The 22,667-nt window shown below is 46.0% G+C and overlaps 1 protein-coding gene across 2 annotated transcripts in view; it reads left to right on the top strand.

Moving 5' to 3' along the window:
• Window positions 1-22,667, top strand: part of SPOCK1 (sparc/osteonectin, cwcv and kazal-like domains proteoglycan (testican) 1) — a 439,606-nt gene that overhangs the window by 287,695 nt on the left and 129,244 nt on the right. For both annotated transcript variants that reach the window (XM_012727923.1, XM_004686754.2), the window contains one exon: window positions 11,180-11,294. In XM_012727923.1, coding sequence (XP_012583377.1) covers window positions 11,180-11,294 — 115 coding nt within the window. The remainder of the gene's footprint in view (window positions 1-11,179; window positions 11,295-22,667) is intronic.

Genomic DNA, 22,667 nt, shown 5'->3' with positions numbered 1-22,667 from the left:
CAGTGGCTAGTCAGGCCCCGTCGGTGGCTGTGAAAGCGAAGGCAGGTCGAGTGCACGGCAGCCTGCAGGGGCTGGCACACTTCAGTTGGATCTCCTCCTGTTGCTTTCTGCCTCAAGACCCATTGCTCTGTGGATACACTTGGGAGACCTGGTCCTTCAGGACTAGGTCTTGGTCCACCCCAGCCAGGCGTCATCGGAAGCCCCGTGAGCTCTCGTGCTTTTGGCTCACACGCCAGGGTCCGTCCTGCCTTCGGCTTTTGCAGTTCCTGTCCTGGGATGTTTCTGTACTGAGCTTCAAAGTTGCCTTCTTGTCAGACTATGGTCTGAGTATCACCTCTTCTGAGAAGTCTTCTCTGAGCACCTCATCCAGTGTGACCTCCTAGGAGCTGTCTGTTGCATTCCTCTTTTAAAACTATCTGCTCAGATCTTATTACTATATTTCTATATTCTTCTATATTCCTTGTCTCCTCCCCCCTCCCTTCCTTTCTTCCCTTCTTTCCTGTCCCCTTCCCTTCCACTCTGTGTCACCTCTACTAGAATGCCAGTGCCTTCCAAGCACGGGCTTCTTCCATCGGACCCATCACTGCACACACAATGCTTATAATAGTACTTAGCAAGTAAAAGGAGTTTCAAAATGGTCACTGAAACGATGTCTTAAAGTCTTTTGTGTGTTAAAGGTAGAAGTGTTGGTCTGGAGGATGGGCTAGGGACTCCTCTACCAACGCATCTCTAAGACCTAGAAGCCCCGGGTTAAATGATCCATCCACAGTTGTCCTTCACACAGCAGTTTCCTGAGCATCAGTTTTGCATGACTGTTGGAGCAGGTACATGTCAACGGACTCAGGGTTCAGAAATGATGAGCAGCATTTGGTTCCTGGTGTCCAGAGTAGGGTGAAGTAGCCATTAAGCCCCTGGACCCGGAGCCCCTGTGTACTCATTTGGCTGCTACCATTGAACCCCATGATATCCCAGACATGGTTTAGGTGAGGAGCACATGGTAATCCTGAGGATTTCTGTGGTCTCCTGGGACTTGACATTTGCTTTAATGACACAGACTTGGAGTCACATCCCGCCTGACCACTTACTAGTTGCATGCTCTCAGGCAGATTCTGAGTTTGGTTTCTCTTATGTCATGAGGAGGTGATACAGGTCTGGTAAAGTAATTGTAAGAAAGGAGTGGTTCTTTATATTGGATTCTGCAGTCTACACCCTGGAGGTATGAAAGCATGCGAGGTATCTGAGAGTGTGTGAGTCTTCTAATGTAACCAAAGGTGGGGTGAAGGTTGGCACATGAGGAGAGTATGGGAAGGAGAATTACATTCTGGAAGGGAATGTAAGAGACAGACTGTAGGAGACAGAGTCATGAGGCTCTTCATTACAATTAATTTTAGAAACCAAACTTTAACAAACTCAAAGCAGCGGTTCCCCTCCTTCAGTGGAAAATAAAAAAGAACAACTTTGAAGCCATTATAGTCCCCAGAGATGATTATTCCTCTCTCTGTCTTACCTGCTGGGTGCACAGTATTTATTACCAAAGAATGAAAATGAACGTAGGCAGTCCTTGTGTGTATGGTCTGCATTTGTCTTAGGAAACCTCAGAGGCACGTGCCGGTTATTTATTGTTGCATCTGTCTTCCACGTGCAATTAAGACCTGATTTATGTTTGATATTAACACCCCGGGCCTTACCTTAGTGTAAAGTAAAGGAGGTAATTGGCCATTGAGTGATGCACTAGCAAAAGAGACAGGCAGGAGAGAGAGCTGGTTGTAGCCTGGTTGAAACTGTGAATTTATTTCTTAGCTTATTTGTATGTGTGCGGAAAACTATTTCAGCAATGATTGAACAGTGTGGGACACAAAAAACTGGGGAACAATAGCAATGCACAAGACTTACATGATATGACACTTATGAAAACCTGCAGTGAGAGACGTAACCATTCTTCTCTCAGCTTGAAGTGGTTTCTTATAGCTTAGAAGGTGCTTCTAAGAAGCCCCAGCTCTGGTAGGCATTAACTTTTGTTGTGATTGTTCAATGTTATCAGTTAAGGACTGGAATTTAATAACCTTGGGAACCATCCCAAGAAAGCAGAAATGAGTCTCCCCTAATTGGAGAAAGAAAGGACTTCGAAATGAATAGTCTCCGATTACCCATTTATAAATCCAGAGCCAAGTGGTTTTGAAAAATGACCAGTGAGAGGGGCAAAAGTAATAACAGCTTTAATGTTGATATTAATACCTGGTTAGCCATGAATGCTGTGACTCATTTGTAAACCTCCCCCAATGCTCGGCACATTAAAGGCGATCAAAAAAATATAATAATAAAGGCTTTTGATGATATGGGGTCTGTTTTGTGGAAACCCAGCATCTTTAACCAATGGCATTGAGATTTGTGGGAAAAGACAGCTTGGGAAGTCTGCCCAGGGGCGTGGGATACAGTTCGGATTAACCCACTTTAACTGGAGCTGCTCTCTGGTCCCTTAAGAATGAACAATTTGCTTATGAAGGTTCTTTGTGTATACTTTTCTGCTATTGATTTTCTGTCTTAGATATCAGTACCCTGGAGAGCTCTCCACTTTCTTCTAGGACCCTTTAAACTTGGAAAACACTTTCAACCCTTCTCAAATTTTTCTACCAAAGAGCCCTTAAGATACAGTAAAAGCAAACACCTACTCTGAGGTTCAGGGGACAGAACCCTCTGTAAGCATATATATTTTTTGAAGTCTTTTCTACAAATTGAATAAATTTTGCATTCTATTTCATCAGAGATCAGCGATTGCCTTAATATTAAAAAAAAAAATTCAATTACCTTCCATCTGGTAAAAGAGATGTTTCAGGGAGAAGCCCTGTAGATTTGCACATCCTTGTTCAGCATAGTGTGAGAAGCCAGGGTCAGGTTGTATGGTGGGAGACAGGACGGAGAGCGAGCTGTGACAGGTACCTGTGGCGTAGGGCTGCTCATCTCCTCTCCATCAGCTGGTCCTTAGACTATTCAGACCAGGTGCTGGTTAGTGAGCACCCTGTTGCCTGGGGAGAGCTCTACTCCCAGGTTCTGCTCCTTGGAGCCACAGGACAGAAGTGACAGCCTCCTGCGAGGCTCTGATAGGTCTTGGAGCATCCTCTTCTCCAATATGGGACAGACTTTCCCTAAAGACTTTGCTCTCTGGTTTCTTTCAGCACCTGTCCCTGTCCGGCTCTATGGGACAGGTCAGACAGCAGTCAAATCCATTTGACCGCACAGTATTGGCCTTTAAAGGGAAATTTGAGTTCTGTAAAAGTAACTTAAACTTACTCAAATATCCAACAAATTGGCTTTGACTTCTGATTGTGCAATGTTTTTATCACAGTGCTATGAGATTCTGGGGAGGTCGCTGTGATGCCGCTTGGCTGTACCTTATCCCTTTTATCCCCATCCCAAGATGTTTTCATGAGTCGCTGAGCATCTCTGGGCCTCAGCTTTTGGTATGAGGCTTACCTAGACTGAAATCCAGACCTAGCAGCTGTGTGAACACATCCAAGTTACTTATCATCTCTGCATTAATTTCCTCATTGATAAATTATTAGTTTATAATTAATTGATCGCCACCTGTTCCCTCATTGGTGAATTAGAATTACAGTCCACTGGGCCCACCCTGGAGGTGCCACAGGTTAAAGCACAACAGCACTATGAAGCTGCTCACACCCACTGCAGCACTAATTCGATCCCCAACCAGGGGGGTGACCCACATGGCACAGCAGACCTCTCCTGACCCACCAGCTGGTCCCCTCAGCAGTGTATTTCAGTCCATTTGCCTGTTCTGCTTCCCACGCTATCCCTGCTGAATCCTCTCACTGCCCCTGCACCTCTGGCCTGTCCCAGTTCTGTATGCATCAATAAATAAATCTTTTTTTAAAAAGAATTATAGTCCATTGTTTTACAGGTTGGTAGATGTCACTGTGTGCCCTGCCTGTCCCCTGAGGAGGGGAATATTCTATAACAAAGTGCTTCCTCTCTCCCTCATTCACCTCATTCATCTAAGGTCCTTTCTCACCTTTCTTCTCCTCCTCTCCCCATTCATACTTTTAAATGGAAGGTGTTTTCTCAGTGACACAGAGCAAGGGTCCTTGTCTCACCATCCCAAAGCCTCTGGGCTGCAGGGAAAAGTGGGGTACGTTGGCTTTGGAAAGAGGGCACTGGCTGGCCAGGCTCACAAAATGCCACGGCCTGTGACTTTATGGAGCATATTTCCATAGCTGCTCCAGCTGCCGCCACTTAACGCTGCCTCCTCTAATGATCAGGGCATGCAAATGAGCCATGTTAGACTTATCAGTGATTGCACAGAATGTTATGAGTGGCAAAGGGACGGAGCTCTTGCCAGACACTGCCATCCCTTGCAGCCAGCAGACATCCTTAACACTTACATCACAGGGGCAAATGCCAGCAGCCCTCCGGCATGGACACTTGCTGTGGCCCCTGCATTGGCTGTGACTTGTCATTGTCTTCCTGCAGCAGCAGATTGTCTAGAATCAGGAGATGCTGCCTTTTTCAGGCAGTGTTTCTAGCTGTGTCACTGGCAGGCAGTGACGGTATTAACCCTGGGGCTGAAAGGAGTCTGAATCATTCACAGGTTATTGCAGATGTCACCCCAGGAGATAAGGGAGAGCGGGAGACACTGAGGCCCCAGGTGCGTGAGTGGGGTCGGGGATCAGGGACCGGTGTGGAGAAATAGGTTTCATTTCAAGGACATTGGAATGGGAAGGGCAGCTGCTTTAGAAGTAGACCCAGTTTTGAGTACAGTCAGACAAATACTGACAGACCTTCAAGATGTTCACCGTTTCCCTTGGGATAGGCCAGTAAGACACACATTTTTTAAAAAAAAAAGATTTATTTATTTGTACAGAACTGGGGTACAGGCCAGAGATGCAGAGGGTGAGAGGATTCACCAGAGACAGAGCGGGGTGCAGAACAGGCAGATCGACAGAGTACACTGCTGAGGGGAGCCGCGCCATGTGGTCACCTCCGGGGCAGGCGGGGATCGAACTCATGCGGAAGTGGCTTAAGCTTCTCAGTGCTGTGCTTTAACCCGCTGCGCCACCAGGGAGGGCCAAGACGCACGTTTTTGCCTAACACGGTTTTTGCTGGCTCATAGTTAGGTTTTTCATGCCTTTAATTATGAAAATTTTCACATACACAAAAAAAATGAGGGAATTATATAATCAGTGCCCTCACAGCCATTCTCCTCTATTTAACAGTTGTTACCATTGAAGGGTGTGGCTGAAAAATTGCTGTTACTAGCTTATTCCCACTGCCCCTACACACACACACACACACTCACACACACACACACACACACACACACATACGAGTAAGGATACTTTTGTTTTCACCTGGGAAGAAAGGAGTTCTGTGTCTTTTGGTTTGAAGGAGGAAAATTGTCTTTTCCTAGGAGGGTTCGCTCAGCTCAGATGCCCTGTACCTTTGCTCTTGTACCCTCTGAACCTTTGTCCATGTTTGTCTCATGCTCTCGCCCGGTCCCGTCCTCCAGGCTGAGCGGTGTGTGTCCCTCAGCTGTCTGTCCAGTTTAGACTCATGGCCAGTAGGCCCCTTTGTGTGGATTCAGAGAACTTGGCCAGCTCCTTGATTTGAAAACTGAGAATGCGACAGAGCTTTCCAAGCTGCCATTCTTCCCGAGTTCCAGCAAAATCCTATGGGTGGAATCTTTTATTTTGTATTCTGTGAGCTTCTTGTTGTGAGCTAGTAAATAAGCCCCACTGGAGAGTGGGGGAAGCAAGATGCATGCACAGGTTACCATGGGGACAGACAAGCCGCAATAAATGTTTGGGATCTTAGCTTGACGAGGTTTTAGCAGTTTGAAGTAATTTCTCTGTCAATCATCCATTAAGTCTTCCTAATGAATCAGTAGGAGTGTCTTTGCTCTTCAGACGGACCTCAGATGAGCATTGATGTGGCCACAGAGCAGTCTAAAAGCAACCAAGAGGTCACAAATGATCATTAATATGTCAGCATTTTGCAAATGAAGTGGCCTTTTATCTGAGCAAGTTTCTGGGTGTCACCAGAATGGACCACAAGTTCACAGGCTGTTTTACCGAGTCTCTGCTTTTCTGTCTTAAAGATAGGGTTGTTGCCTCCCAGAATCCCAGGTGGCGTCATATACAGAGGGAGCCTGAGGTCCTCAGAGGAGGAAGGAAATGCTAAGAGGTGACCTCTGGAACCGCCCCACCCCACCCCATCCTTAGTCCCCTTCAACTTGGAGGTTTGCAGCAAGTGTGTCCAGTCGTATCAAAATAGCTCTTTTTAAAAAACATTTATGCATACAAGAATTCAGGTATATGCTACGGGTGTGGGGGACAGGGGTGAGAGGCTTCACCAGAGATAGGCAGGGAAGCAGAACAGGCAGATGGACTGAAATACACTGCTGAGGGGAGCAGCAGGTGAGACAGGAGAGGTCTGCTGAGCCATGTAGGTCACCTCCCTGGCTGGGGATCGAACTTGTGCTGCAGTGGCTGCAGACAGCTTCATAGTGCTGTGCTTGAACCAGTTGCACCACCAGGCATGACCCCTCAAAGCACTCTTTTTAGGTAAAATATATACACAGGGTTCTCTCAACCCCACTCCACCAGCTTCAGCACAGGGGACCCCTAGACCTCACCAGTTTTCACCGTGCCAGTCTTCACTGAATGTGAGACCTGCAAGCCATTCCCCTCCCCAGGGCCCTCACCAGGGGCCTTCATGATGCTGCTGCCATCTCCTCCGTCTTACGGTGCACATCCCTGCTCCAGCCTGAGGACACACTTAAGTCCCCAAACTTGCTGTGATTTCGCTCAGCCCTGGAAAGTGTCCTTTATTCTTTAAACCTGGAATGTTCTTGCTTACTCTGTTACTGGGTTTCGGCCTCTTGTCTATAGTGGTAGTCTCTCAAGAAGCCTCATCTGAGGTTCTGAAGGACGGCGTGGGGTAGCTCTCCTCTCAGAGCACAGGAGTAGTGTCTTCTGTCTCAGTTGAACTGTGAGCTGCTGGAGGGCAGGAATGGTGTCTGGTTCGTGCTAGAATTGCAGGATCTGGCCTGCACAGGAGGCCCCACCTAGGCCACTCTGCAAATACGAATGGAATAAACACGAGCACACGTCCCAGGCCAGGTGACTCAGGGCTCCCTCGGGCAGGTGAGATGGTGCTGGCACCGGTTACGGGGCACCTGACCCTTTGCCTATAGGATGTACGCTAGAGGGCTGATTCAGGATTTGGAAATCAATGTCGCTAATTAAAAAATAACTCAAACTGAAAAACAAGTTCTGAAACAATTAAGATAATTAAAAATATCACTACCTTAATTGAGACCAAGCAGTGAGCTTAAAAAATAAAATTAATTTAAAAAAAAAGCTTACATCAAGTCAGTAATTAACTGGCTTTTGAATTCAATCTTTTTTAGCTCAACAAATCTTTCTTAAATTAATTCATTTTGGATTTTTTTTTTTTTTTTTTTGGTTTGTAAAATGTTATTTAAAAAATGAAGTGTTCGTGCCTGGGGTGCAGGTGACTGGGTCCATTTTTCACGTATGGGCAGGAAGGTGACCTTACCTTTCCATGGGCTTAAATTCTGTGCTACGCCTGTTGTCCTGTTTAAGACCATGTCAATCTACAGGAATCCTGACTGAAGAGCTGGAGGGGACATAGGGCTTCATCATCTCGCAGGGACTGCTGCTTTCTGTCCCCCAGCATGTGCAGGGGGAGAGACGCTCCCATGCACAAAGTCCCTGAACCTTTAATGGCCTCTCAGATGCCACCAATTATTCAATCTCTTTCATTGCCTTTGGAAAGTGAGCCTCGCAGTCTGTCCAGGATGGTGCCAGGAGCCTTTTGGAGTGTCACCAGGCACCTTGGGACAACTTGCAAAGGTGTATTTGGGAGGCCTGTTGCAATGGAAATGCCAGCCTTTCAGCCTTTCACACCCAGTGTTGCTGTTTACCCAAAACAAAATGCATTCTGGTGGTGCAGTGGGTGCTGACAGGTTGATCTGTTACTATTTTGTGATTCTATGAAGTTTGCTTACTCTAAATAATTTGCATATGTGTTTGAAGTTTTTAGAGCCTGGTAATTTTAATACTACTCTGTGAAATTGTTAAGTATGTCTATGCAGTTAAATAGTGGATGACTTTTATTTGTTGGTATTGTTGGTAATTTTATTTTTTAAAGAAATATTAGCATTAAGAATTGGAGGAAGCATGATCTATGGTAGTTGCCCTGGGGATACAGTAACAGATGACAAGGTGGCAGAAAGACTGACCAGACCAGTCCCATGACACATTTGGAGGAGGGCTGCCTTTGGGTGACGTCGGCAGAGGGCTGTCCAGGAGGGGTGCCTCGCCTTAGTGGAAGCACAGGGGCTGTGTGTGTGGCATCAGGGCAGTCCCGTGAGCCCCAGCATTGGGCTCCTGGCTGCCCCGACTTTTATCCCTCAAGGCTCATCATGCCCTGAGTGTCTCTCAGGTACCTAGAGCATGTGCAGTACTTGGTGGAGATGGTCAACATTTTAGGAGCTCTCTTAGGTGAATCTCACGTATAGGCCTTTGATGCTGAGGGGTTTGGTTTCTGGTGTCAACTGGGTGTGCGTCAGACATCTTCCATACCTTTGTTTGTAAAGTGGGCATGTGAACAGCAGCTGCCTCCTTCGGTGGCTTCGAGAATTAAACATGTAATCCAATTAGCTCAGCTCACTGCCTGCGTGTCAGAAGCGCTGGGTGAGTGCTAGCGATTGTCATTGTCATTATGAAGCCTCATTCTATCTGGGAGCAAAATCCTGGCACAAAAAATTAGCAAACACCAATGAGGTACTTAATATGGTCCAGGTCTACCCGAAGCACTTACAGATATTAACTTGTTCCTCATGACAACGCAAAGCAATAGAAGGTTCTATTATCACATCCTCATTTTGCTGAAGAGGCAGCTGGGCTCAGCGGCCAGTCAGCAGCGGAGCTGGCACCCACACCCAGGGGCACTGGCCCGGCACCTGCGCCCTCCCTGCTGTGCTGGGCTGACTCCTGGTCGTGAGGTCGCGCTGCTCACGGAGCCCATCCGGGTGCAGTGTGGACATGGCACGTTTGTGAGATTGACTGCAGAAGCCAAAAGCTAGCCCTTAAGGCTTGCCTGGTTGTACTGCAGATTTGGTACTCCTGGGCCATCTCTGAGATCCACTCCAGTGAGCATCTGAAGGGTTTGGTGGCACGTGGCATCTGGCAGGGAAAGCTCTCTGTTGGTATCTGCTGTTGGCTGCCATTGGTGTGGTCCCCGAGTTTCTGGAGAACCATGAGAGTCTTAATCCATCCTCTAGTGTTAGGCCAACATGGTCCTCGTCACTGTCATCTGGTAATGCTTCTTCACTGTTGTCTCACTGTGTTTGAGCCTTGGGAAGTCAGTCAGAGTTGGCTGAACTGCCATACTGGGGCTGGAAACGGGGGGCAGTTTACCCACGTGGCACATCAGCCCCCTGGCTTCTCTTGTGGGCATCCCTAGAAACTAAGAGATGACTCCTAGACCCAAGAAGTCACTGCTGAAAGTATCTGGAAGACCCAGCTTCGGAAGACTCTGGGGGCTAACTCTTGCCGTTAGTGGGGGCTCCTTCCGCGCTGGGAGTGAGCCCCTTGCCTCTGGGGCTCTCGTCAGCCTCTCCTGTATCTTGCAGCTGGTTTCTCTCTGCTCACCTCCAGACAGCAGGCCACATCTTCGGGGAGTGGCTCTTCCTGGTGACACACCTGGGGCCAGGACTTGTGTCTTGTTGCTGCCCTGAGTAGCCTAAGAGCACCCCCTGCTTTCTGGTTTGCAGTTGCTGGACCTGCCCCAGTTGGGGCAGCTGCCCTAAGCTGTTCGAGCAGTGGGTGTTACTTGTTCAGGTCCTTGGAGAAATTCCCAGCAGCCATCTGAAGAAAATGGTGCTGAGATTCTGAGCCTTGGGCGCTGAGAGCAATGTTGACTTCTTCTGCAATAAGTGCAGGGGATCGTGGCAACTGAGGGCACGGTGGCATCGGAGCGGGTTTGCAGTCCCTGCTTGGGATGCAGTTTGTGTTACCAAATGTTTGCGTGTGGGGGTTGGAGAAGACTTGGGGAGACGTCTCCTCCCCTGGCTTCAGAGAGCAGTTACGAAAGATTTACTGCCTAATAGGCTTTGGGCCCCCTGAGCTGGGAGATGGCACGGTTGCTTTTGTTTTGCAGAGAATTCCCTGCGGCCTCTCCTGTGCCTGAAGAGCTGGTGCACCTCAGCTTGTGGAGTGCTGATTAGCCCAGAGCCTGCTGCTCGGCCTGTTCCAGGAACGGCCGTCTTTGGAGACCCTTTCTGAGTTACTCGGTCGAATTGGCTTCTCCCCCCTTCTCATTATTTCCACCCACAAACCTCACCGACTCATCAGACGGAATATTTTATGATTGCCCAGACTTGCTACCCTCCTTGGCGCGTGCCGGCCACCCTGTGTGGAGGCCTTTTCTGTCTTGGTTTTTCGAAATCCTGCCCACCCTTCAAGATCCAATTCACATATTAATGCTTCATTAATCCTTGCCCCAGAAATTGATCACTCCTTTTTCTCTGGAGCTGGGTTATCATTTTATATGCCCGTCATGGCCCTTATCTAATTCTGCCTTGCACAATAAATATGCATGTGTGAGCTTTTTTCCTTCCTTCTCTATTATATCGTGACTTTCCGTGGCTCCAGACTGTCTTGCGCATCCTGAAGTTCTCCACAAAACTCAGAATAGGCTTATTTATGCACATAGTTTGGTTTATTGAACTGCAGCCAAAAAAAAAAAAAAAAAAGTCCCCGAAGACTTTTTACGTTGTAGGAAATCAGTAAAATTAGGCATGGATGAAGTTGGAAAAAGCAATAGCAAGACAAATAACCAAAGAGGGAAAAGGAGCTCTTGGTCCTCTGAGCATGCACGATGCTAAAGGATTTTTAAAGAGTACTTGGTGCCCAAGATGCAGACACTGCCGCTCCCCCCAGACCTCAAGCCGTGGCTGATGTGATGCTGCATAAGCTCTTGTGCAGTAGACCCAGAATTCTGGTCCCCGCCAGCCTCAGATAGAAGCCTGGGGTGCAAGCACAGGGTGTATTTATTCCCCACTCATTTATTAGAGAGAAGTAGAAATTCCATTTCCCTGGAGGTCCTAACCCCCCTCTTCTTCTTCTTTTTGCCTCAGCCCTGGACCCATCCAAAGACCCCTGCCTGAAGGTGAAATGCAGCCCTCACAAGGTATGCGTGACCCAGGACTACCAGACTGCGCTCTGTGTCAGCCGCAAGCACCTGCTCCCCAGGTAAGGCCAGCTGCAGGTCTGGGCAGCCCCGTCTCTGACTGGGGTAGGGGGAGCCAGCAGATGCTTCCATTGGCATTTTGCCTACTCTGGTGCTGCTGTGCTGTGAATCTCAGTCTCAAATACAGATCTGCAAAGAACTTGATTTGCCTCAACACTCATCGGAGCAGATTAACAGGAAATCCCTTCTTGGTCATTATGGGGACCCACCTTCTGCTGGGAGGACCCCAGGTTACAGAAAGCTTAGAGCAAAGAAAACAGAGCTGGATTTTTAATCTGTTGTCACTGACATTCTCACCTCACATGACAATCTTTTGGGGTCCATTGAGATCTGGGGGCCATTGTTTCCATGTCCATGTAAGATGTGTGTACAGGCTGCTCTGGGCTGGGGTTCCCCCTCCAAAGCCCCCCCCCAACACCACCATTCCTTCTGAGAACATAACTTGCTCTATCCTCAGAGGGGAGCACCTGACGCCCCCAACCTTGGGAGGGCTCCTCCTTTCCTTTAGGGTCCTTGAGGCATTCACCCTTCCTCCTACCCACCTCAGCATTATCCTATGGGCTCAGACATCTACAAATTTTATAAACAATCCTTGAATTCAGGATACATCTACTTTCATTCCTGCAAAGATCCTTGATGCAAGGAAACAGGCACATATACATAAAACATGGGCTCACTCTGAGGATGGGGGTTGATGGGGGTGGGAGAAGGTGATTTCTTTGCCTGTTCTACCCTCCTTCCTGTACTGTGTGTGCACTTGAGAAGCATGGACGTGGGCCACAGACTCTGCTCTATTTTATGCAATGTGATCTGTATTCACTACACTGTACCTTGACCTTGGGCAAAGGAAGGCCCTCTCTGGAACTCAACTCCAACTGGAATCTGCCTCCTTATTGCTTTTGAGTATCAGTTTGGGACCACACAGTACAGGTCTCACCCCATGCCTTAGTTCTTATTTTTTATCATTCTTCTTATTTTTTATATATCTATTTACATTGTCATTCATTTTATTACAGTGTTTACTTTCCCTCTCCCCTCCCTTCATCACCATAGCCCCCCAAGTTCCTCCCTCCTTCTGATCCCTCTGTGTACCCCTCCACTATAGGGTCTCTTTGGTTTATAATTGTTTTTGTATGGTATTGTAATAACAATACACTATTTCCCCTCCCCCCCATCTTACTTGGTTCTCTTCAATTCTTCCTATAAATGAAACCATTTTATTTTTATTTTTCCTTCTGACTTATTTCACTGAGCATAATCCCATCTAGCTCCATCCATGCTGCAGTGAATGGCATGCATTTATCTTTTTTTGATTGATGAGTAGTATTCCATTGTGTATATATGCTACATCTTCTTAATCCAGTCATCTAGTTTTGGGTGTTTGGGTTGTTTACAGGATTTACCTATTGTAAGCAGTGCTGCAATAAACAGGGGGAAATATAGGGGGTGCAAATATCTTTTTGAGTTAATGTTTTTGTGTCCTTTGGGTAGATCTCTAGGAGTGGAACTGTTAGGTTGTATGATAGCTGAGGACTCTCCATACAGCTTTCCATATTGGTTGTACCAGATTGCATTCCCACCAGTAATGTAGGAGAGTTCCTTTTTCACCACATCCTCGCCAATATTCATTGTTGTTAGGTTTTTGTTTTTTTTTTTTTTGATATGTGCCATTCTCACTGATGTGAGGTGGTATCTCATTGTGGCTTTGATGTGTATTTCCCTGATTGAAGGATGTTGAACATTTTTTCATATGCCTGTTGGCCATTTGCAGTTCCTCTTTGGATGAATTTCTTTTAAGTTCTTCCCATTTATTGACTGGGTTGTTTGTTTTTGTTGATTTGTATGAACTCTTTGTATCCCTTGTCTTTTATATGGAGTGCAAAGATTTTTTTCCCAGTCAGTAGGGTGTCTTTTGCTATGCAGAAGATTTTCAATTTGATGTAGTCCCAGGTGCTTTTCTTTCTTTTTTTTTTTTTTTAAAGATTTATTTATTTATTCATACAGAACTGGGGTACAGGCCAGAGATGGGGAGGATGAGAGGCTTCACCAGAGACAGAGGGGGGAGCAGAACAGGCAGACTGACAAAGTACACTGCTGAGGGGAGCAGCGGGCGGGTCAGGAGAGTTCTGCCACGCCATGTGGATCTCCTCCGGGGCAGGCATGAATTGAACTCATGTGGATGTGGCTTTAGCTTCTTAGTGCTGTGCTTTAACCCGCTGCACCACCAGGGAGGACCTGCTTTTCTTTTCTTTTTCTTTTTCTCTGCTTTGGGTGAAGAGTCTTTAAAGATGTTGAGATGTATGTCTTACAATGTTTTACCTATATTTTCTTCTATATATTTTCTGGTTTCAGGTCGTATGCCCAAATCTTTTATCCATTTTGAGTTGATTTTCATGCATGGTATGAGGTAGTGATCTAGTTTCATTTTTTTGGTTTATGTTAGCCCAGTTTTCCCAGCTTCATTTGTTAAACAAATGTCCTTGTTTCATTGCATATTCTTTGCTTGTTTGTCAAAGATTAATTATCCGTATAGGTGTGGGTTTATTTCTGAGCTTTCTGTTCAGTTCCACTGCTCTATGTATCTGTTTTTGTTCCAGTACCACACTATTTTAATTGTTATGGCTTTGTAGTATAGATTGAAGTTTGGAAGAGTGATAGCTCCCTTTTCCTTTGTTTTCATAAGTATAGCTTTGGCTATTTTTTTTTTTTTGGTTCCATATGAATTTCATCAATGTTTGTTCTATTTCTTTGAATAATGTCATTGATATTTATTGGGATAGTGTTGAATCTATAAATTGCTTTTGGTAGGATGGCCATTTTAATAATGTTAATTCTTCCAGTCCACAAGCAGGGGATGTTTTCCCATTTCGTTGTGTCTTTTTCTTTTTCTTTTAACAATGTTGTATAATTTTCTTTATATGGGTCCTTCACCTCTTTTATTAGGTTTATTCCCAAGTTATTTATTTATTTATTTATTTTGGTTTCAGTTTTAAAAGGGATGGTTTTCTTGATTTCTTCTTCAGATTGACTATGTAGAGGGAAGCTACTGATTTTTGTGTATTGATTGTATATCCTGTTACTTAGCTGAACTGGTTGATTACTCTGAGTAGTTCTTCTGTGGCATTTTTAGGGAGGGTTCTCTATATATCATACCATATCAGCAAATAGTGATACATTTTCTTCAAGTCTGAGCAGTGCAAATCACTTTGGCTGCACCTCGTGGGATTTTTTGTTTTTTTGTTTTCTCATTCCCCTAAGTGGTTTCTTCTGAGCAAGGCTGTAGAGTGCCACCCTCTGAAATCCTGGTCAACAAAGAAACAGTGGTGGGTAGTATGACAGCCTGAGAAGCGCCCCTACCCTCTCTTATCTCTGCAAGCATGACATCTATGGCAACAGACCTGACCTCTTTGCCCCACCTCTTTGCAGGCAACCTTTGTCTCTGTGAGATCAAGAGGTGAGGGTACTGGAATGCTCCTCTCCTTCCCAGATTTGTATGTCCCCCAGAAGTAAAGGGAGAGATCTACCCCTCCCCTGAAACCCTAGTGTGGCAGGCATTGTGTTCACACCACCATCTTTGAATTCTTCTAGCTCTTTTGTCAAGTTGGTATTTATTTTTGTCTCCTTTCTAAAAATGAGGGAACAGAGGCAGAACAGGTCCTTTGTATGGCCATATACGCCTAGTATATGGGGCCATGATGTAAACTCAGGACACTCTAGGCCTACAACTTACATTTTCATCACAACCATATTGTGGCCTATTTATTCAGACTATCCCCAGTCATTATCTATTCATTTGTGGTCATTCGACAGAAAGGTGTTGAGTACCTACTGGGTGCCAGGCTTGTGGGAGATACAGAAGCTGCACAGGTAAACAAAGATCCCATTGCTGCCCAATGAAAACTGAGTTCACAGGGGAGTAAGTATTAAAAAAAAATGTACCTCTCAGAGTTTTATTTGAGACCTTACATGCCCTGAGAAAATTCTTCTGACACATGTGATGTCTTGCTTCTCCACAGAAGGGAAGATGTGGCCTATTTAGTTGCAAATACCCAAAGGCTTTTTGAGCTCCTACTCTAGTTATTCAGCCATCAGGGAGTGTCTGTCTGTCCATATAAGATGCAGAGTCCACTTAGAGTGAGAGTTCGAAGATGATTGTGTACAACCTCTGTATCTGAGTGTCATGTGACAGCAAATCTTCCGGTTACTAAATCAATTCTAATAATACTTATGATCCATGTCTGATTCATTCTTCAAGGTCAGGCAGGAAACCCCAAAGTTGCATGCTTCTGAGGTACATGCGCCTCATCCCATCCTACTCTGCTGGTGGCTGCAACTGCCGCCCATCCCAGGAAGCTCATGACGTTCAGGGTGAGGATGACAGTGTCATTTCTCCCATCCCTGTGAGTCACGGCAGGTGAGGGCTTGGAGATGACTGCATTTCTGGCCACAAGCCCCTTTCGTTCATTGGAAAAATCACCCCAAGAGGAGGTTTGACTGAGGCCGTGTGCCCACTGCTCTTTCAGGACTTGGACAGTGGCCTGATCCACCAGGGGCCCACTGTGGCGTCCCCGTGGTGGTGAGGCCCGCCACCCCTCTCCCCCCCTCTCCCAGGTTGCATTATTCTCCTGCCTTTTCAGCCCTATACATACTTCTTCTTAGGGTCCTGGACATCTTCCCAGATGAAACATCTGTCCTTCCACATTCTATTTCAGGGGTCCCCACTGACGGGATACTGTGGACAACCCTATTTATTCATTAATTGGGGAAGTAATCTCTCTCTGTGGGAAACATCTGTAGGCAGTCCCGCCCGCCAGCCCGGCCTTCGCAAGCAGCTCAAGAGGCAAATCGCGCCAGCCAGACCGTTGGGAGTGCACACATATGGGGAGGCGCCTGGGCCAGCCAGGCTGATCATGAGGCTGCAGACTCAGGCTGTCTCTGCAAGCTGGTCGAGGCAGGACAGTGAGCACATCAGCAAGAAAATTTCATTAGCTTTTTCTGCCCGCAGAGATTGAGTGAGCTGAGAAACTGTTTGACACACACATCTGTGACTGCACAGCGTTGGGGCGGATGAGCAAGCAATTTCAGGGAGTGCCAAGCGGGGTGACCAGCTCTCTCTGCTGGGATTCTTTGCCTTTATTAGGGGGTAATTGGTTTTGGGTTACATTTGGTTTCATCTCGAGCTTCAGCGCAATTCACATTCTCTTTGGAAATTCTTTGTTTTGGCTCTTCCTGCTAAGCAATATTAAATAGGCTTGAAAGAGGGCAAATTTGCAATAGTGTGTTCATCTTTTAGGTTCTCAGAGTCCCCATTTAGACCCTGAAGAACAGTGTGAAAACAGTCTTGCTTCAGGAACCTTCTGTTCAAAGATTTTAAAAAAAAATCTAATTTATTGTTGATGCTTAGTATAGAAAATACTAAAAAATGAAAAGAAACATGAAATAAGCAATAGTCACAATACATAAACCCAAAAACAGTGATTGAAGCTGGCCATGTCTTCTTTCCCCCATGGATTTTTCCCCTTTTTTTTTCCTGTTGAAACTTAATTATTAAGTCTTGCCTATCTGGTGCATAATAATTTGTATTCCGTTATCTTGAATCGATATTGGGTATTTTATGACACAGAAAAACTATACAGATAAAGATGTGAATGGTTCTGTATATACTATGCAAAAAAATTAACTTGAAATGTATCATAGACTTAAGAGACAAGAACTAGATTATAAAACTTTTAGAGGAAAACGAGTAGCAACCTTGGGTCTGACAGAGTTCTTAAATAGGACACAGAACCATGAGCTAAAAATGCCAAGGAAAGATAAATCAACAAGTTGGATTTCAGAAAAATTAAAAACCTTGATTTTTAAAAGACAGTTAACAAACTAAAAATAGGAGAAGCCACAATGGAAGAAATTATCTGCAAAGACACGGTCCAACTAAAGACCTGCATCTAGAATATATAATCAAAGCATCCATCACACAAAGGCTCATCAGTGTTGGTAGCAGCCTCATTTTTAATAGCCAGAAGCCAGAAACGACCCACAAGGCCATCCACAGGTGGATGACAAACAAGAGAGTACAATAGGTTATTGCTCAGAAATATAAAGGAATAAGCTATGGATGCATGTAAATGTAGAATGAGTGAAAGAAGACAGACCAGAAGAGAAGAGAATACATGCAGTCTGATTTCCATTTACATGGAGTCTGGGGATGCCAGCGGAAGCGTGGTGGCAGAGAGCAGGCTGTGGGTTGTGCAGGGAGCAGGTACCAGAGCAGCCTTTAAGGCCTGACAATGCGAAATGGGCCCTCAGGGAAACAGTTAAGTCAGGCGCTGGTCTGAGATGCGAAGGTCCCGCCCACAAATGGGTTTGCTTGGGGGAAATGAGCTTCATTACAACAGTGTGTTTTGCTTTCTTCTGTAGGCTTGAAAAATGTCGCCTTACGCTTTCTTAGAGAAAATGGCCTCTTAGGGGACAGGGGAGGAACAGAAAGTAATGTAGCCCGAAGAGGGCTCCACTTAGGCCTCCCTGCCACTTCAGACAGCGAGTTCTGATTTATTGTTCTGGGTGGGCAGAAGACAGGGTCGAGGAGGGGGGTGGATGTCTCCCCACAGAGCACTGAGCATTGATTTTTACCTCTCTGTTGTCATTGATTTTCATTTGGAGAGTGGAAAATTGAAGCATTTGTTTTGAGCCTTCCGGACAAGCCCGTTCTCAAATTCTGCAAGTGTATTGTGAATGGGAGGAGAGGATGTCAGGATGGGTATGAGGGTATCTGAGTTTCCCTGTGGAATCCTTCAGGGAGTCATGGGAACTAATCTGATTTTAACTAAGGAGTAAGGACCCATCTTCCCAATGGGCTGGGGCTCTCCATTGTAATGGCTTCATCTCCGCTTCCTAATTATCGGTAAAACCAGCGAATTTTCCACACCAGCAAAGAATTCCGAGCCAGAGGAGGCTCGTGCTGCAGTGGACCAATCTGAGAGCTTTCTGTCTTTTATGTGAACTTAAAAAAAAGGAATCAAAGTGTTTGAGGTCAGAGAGAAGTACATCACAGAATGTGCCTCAAATACTAAACTCTCAGAGGATATTTGAAAGGATGATGCTTATTTCATCTCAGTTTTGTTTTACAACAAAGCACTGCCTCCTGCTGCAGGGACTTCGAGTGGATTGATTATGCATACACATACCTGTCTTGCTTTGGAAGACGCCTGGCTACACGGAGGGTTGGTCATTCCTAGGTGCTGGATGACTTTCTGGTGCTTCACGACGCAAGTAAGGCGTTGCCAACTGCCCACGTGCAGTCATGCTCACGTCCCTTCCTGCGAGTTTGCAGATCTGTAGCCCCGCCTCTTTCTCTGGGAACTCAAACATTGCCCTGCATGCTGTCTTCACCAAGAGCATCTTCACCCCTGAGTTCTGGATCTGGATAAGTGCTTATGAAGACTGAGCGGGATGCGCCAACTGCGTGTTTAATGAGTGCTGCTGAGTTTGGAGTTCGGGCCCACTTTTGAGTCACAGTTACAAAACCCACCCCAGTGGTGTTGTCTTACTAATGCCTTCCTTTGAGCATGGGAGAAAGTGAAGGGAGAGTGGAAGTTTCCAGAGATGCCCCTTACCGGCCAACTCCCATGATGAGCACACTTTGCAGCAGGGATCTTGCTGACTTCCCCCTGCTGTGAACCCCACTTTATAGATGGAACTATTGAGGTTCCTTATACAACACCCTTGGTTGTACAAGGTCAGGAAAAGGCAGCTTTGGAACCGAAGTCGGGGAATGCTACAGTCTCCTCTTTTGTGGAGTTCTGGGTATGAGCTCTCTCTAGCACAACTGGTCTCCCCGCGGTGTTGAAGCCAGTCAGCTCGCCAGGCCGTCCGATCTGGGCCTGGCGGTGTCCACAACCCTGGGGGTTTGTCTCCTCCTAACTCCCCATGCAGAGTATATCGTAGGGGCCAGATGAGAAACCTGTTTCTTGTTTCCTTTCTGTGTCCAAAGCACATTATTCTGGGTTAATTCCCCCACCTTTTGTTTTGCCAGAAGCAGTCATCCAAACCACATGCCAGTTAAACAGAAAGAGAGATCTAGTGATTTTAAACCACAGCCAGTGTTTTTAAACAGTAGAGATACTGAATGCTTCTGCCCAGCCTCTGCCGAGGCCTCAATGAGCAAGTTGGCTAACTTCTCTGTTCCTTTGTTTTCCTCTCTGCAGCGGAGGGTATTGATTAGATGAGCTTGATGACAAGAGCAGCAGAGAGTAAAAAGCAATTCATAATGGAGATGTGAGTAATTGTGTGGAATTTTAGTCCCTTGGAACAGCAGGGAGGGAGGGAGAGGCAGATCTTACATTGTAAAGCAAATTCAATAGGTGTTTGATAAATGCTTAAAAAATATATCAAAATCATGACTGCTGGTAAAATTTACCAGACTCATGTCTTGCTGTGCTTTTTTTCCCTTTTTTTTTTTTCCTTCTTTTAAACCATACTGCTTGTACCAATGCAGGATTGTATCTAAAGATAGGGGTGGGTGAAGTCAATAACGTAATGCCTTCTGTCCGCCAGGGCATTTTTGGGGTGTGCTGTTACGGACCAGAGTCTCTGCTCTCCCCAGTCATCGCAGCACCTTCCACCAGTTGTCTGCACCTCCCAGTGCCAGGGTGCACTGCGGAGAAGACCCTCTTCCAGGGTGGGCAGTTCCTACTTCTAATTGACCCTAAAGTTCTGGATGACTGTCTTTCTGTTTTGAGCCATATTCTATCTGTGGGCGGTTGAACATGTTTTATGGTAAAATTTCCAGCATATGCCCACAAGCCAAGTTGCTGGCCAGATAGAAAGCTTGGGTATCTGTGCAGCTGGGAATGTTTATAGGGCCAGGGGTTGATTGAATCTGCCCTCTCACGTCCCACTCAGTCTCTGTTAGAAAGTGCTAAGTGCTTTGTGGTTCTATCCAAGATAGCAGGGCTTTCTGGTTCCTTCTGTTGGTGTCCTTGAATACCAAGGAATGTACCAAGTGGCATATTTCATGCATCAGATCTAAGTGGCCTAGGAGGATGAGGAAGAGGTGGGTGTGCTGACTTTGAAGTGATAATCAGTAGGTGTGATTTCCCCCAGAGCTGGGGACTGGCGAGGTGACGCCCAGGTGCGAACCATCATATTAGCACATCTGTCCCTAAACATCAAGAAACCAGACAAGCTCAAGACCCCCACACATCACAGTACAAACCAAGTTGCCCACACATCCTGGGGGTACTTTATAGTGTCTGGGGGAGCAGCATCTAGGTGGGCAGGGCGTGTGCAGCCCCTCTCAAGACACATTCATCCTTTACAGAAGTTATCAGGTTGAAGTTTCCCACTTCCACCCAACCCCCTTTTAATTTTCTTAAACCTTTTACCTTTGTCATTCATGAATCTGCTGTGGACTTGCAGCTCTGCCGCAACTCATCAAGGTCCCAATTCACAGGTTTTCAGTTTAGACATTTTATGTTAGATTAATCCAACCAATGATCCATGAAAGACATTCTTTATGGGTATCAGGCACCAAAGTTGAACCCATCTGGGACACTGACCACGTGGGTTCTGGGGCCAGAAAATGGACTTGGGATGATTTAGACGGGCATCGAAGGCTATCATTATGAGTGCTCTTGTTTTAAATAGAATGTTCTCAAGCTAATGTTCTGTCTTTAATGTTGGAAGGAGGTGGGCAGAGGCAAGGCCTTCCGTGCACACAGGGACAGGATTGATGAAAGTTAATTAGTTTGGGGACCTTGGTACCTTTCCAAGGTACTCTCTTTGAATGATGTTTTTCATGGGCACATACTGGAACGGATGTGGCTCTCTTGTGGAGGAGCGAAGGCTCTGTGTCCACCTGCTGCGTCCATGAGCTGTCCACCTGCCTCCCACTGAGCTCCAAGTCCAGCTTTCCATGAGGAGGAGGCGCTGGTATACATCTCCAGTAGCCCAGGGGATCCCAGGTGGAGGGAGGAGTGGGGCTGCTCCTTCCAGTCTTTCTCTCGCAGCTGCCAGGGGAGGCTGTCAGCAGGCTGATGGTGATGAAGGGCTGTGGGGCTCGAGTGCCTCCTGTTCCAACTAGCTCTCAGAAAATGCCTGTGGGTTAAAGGTCGTTCATTCTGATTCCATTCTCTTGGGGTTGGAGATGTGTGTGCATGTGCGCATGTGTATAAGGTGAAGTAATACAGCATTGTGTCATACAACTTTCAGATATTTGTTGTTGAGAATGAACATGTATATATCCCATTGAGGTCACTTCTAGAAGTCCACACCTTTACTATATCGTTGGCCCTTTTCCCTGCCTGATTGACCCCTCCTCCTTTTTCCTTGCCTTCTGGGGACCACTAATTGGTCTTACAGTCCCCAAATTGATGCTTATTTTATTTAATTCATCTGTGTTTTCCCTGTATGCGACAGATGAATGAAGTCCTACGGTGTTGGTCTTCTCTGTTTGGTTTGTCTAGTTCAGCTTCGTTCTCCTCAGTCTATCCATGTTACTGCAGATGACGGTGCTTATCTTTTTACAGCTCAGTCATATTCCACCCTGCATGTAAACCTTGTCTTCCTTGTCTGTTCATCAGTCATTGGGCATTTAAGTTGTTTCTGGCCCCTAGCTGTAGTAAATAATGCTGTAGCATAGGTGTTCACATATCTCTTTAAATGGGTGCTTTTGTATTTTGGGAGTAAATACTCAGAGGTGGAATAACTGGATTTTATGAAAGTCCTGCACTTAATTTTTGAGGATAATTTCTCTATTCAACAAGTATTTATAGTATCTTCCATTTTCCAGACACTGCTATGTGTTTGGAATTCTGTGATGAATGGACATAGTCTACCCTGATAGATATTGAAGTTTATTGGAAAGGCAGGGGAAAAAAAATAACATATTGTGGCAAAATAAGAATTTAGGTCAGGTCAGAGTAGGGTGCCTTAATAGTCAGTTTAGGTTCAGGAGGTAAAAGGTGATATAGGTGTCAGTTGAGGACAGGGAACAGCCTTTGCAAAGCCTTGAATTAGAGAGAGAAGGTGTTTGGTATCTACAGAAGTGACTGGAGAGAGTCCAGTCCTATGCGGCAGGAAGTCAGTGACCAAGATGGGGTAAGATGGGAGAGGGAGGCAGGGCAAGATCCCGCCGAGTCTGAGAGACCGTGATAACTCCAGCTCTTGGACCAAGTGAAAAGGGACATCTTGTGTGACATGAAGCAGGAAACTGATTAAATTGTGTGGGTCAGGGTGAAATGAAATTGCTTGAATGCTTGTTCTTTAAGCCAGGCTCTGCTAGGTGAGAAGAGCCGGAGGGATCGGGTATGAGTGAGTGAGTGCACGTGCCCACTTGAGCAAGCTCTTCTGGCAATCTTTTTTTTTTTTTTTTTTTT

The sequence above is a fragment of the Condylura cristata genome, unplaced genomic scaffold (genome assembly GCF_000260355.1).
Source record: "Condylura cristata isolate star-nosed mole 26May11 unplaced genomic scaffold, ConCri1.0 scaffold00021, whole genome shotgun sequence".
Taxonomy (NCBI): Eukaryota; Metazoa; Chordata; class Mammalia; order Eulipotyphla; family Talpidae; genus Condylura; species Condylura cristata.
This window is presented reverse-complemented; position numbering and strand designations above follow the sequence as displayed.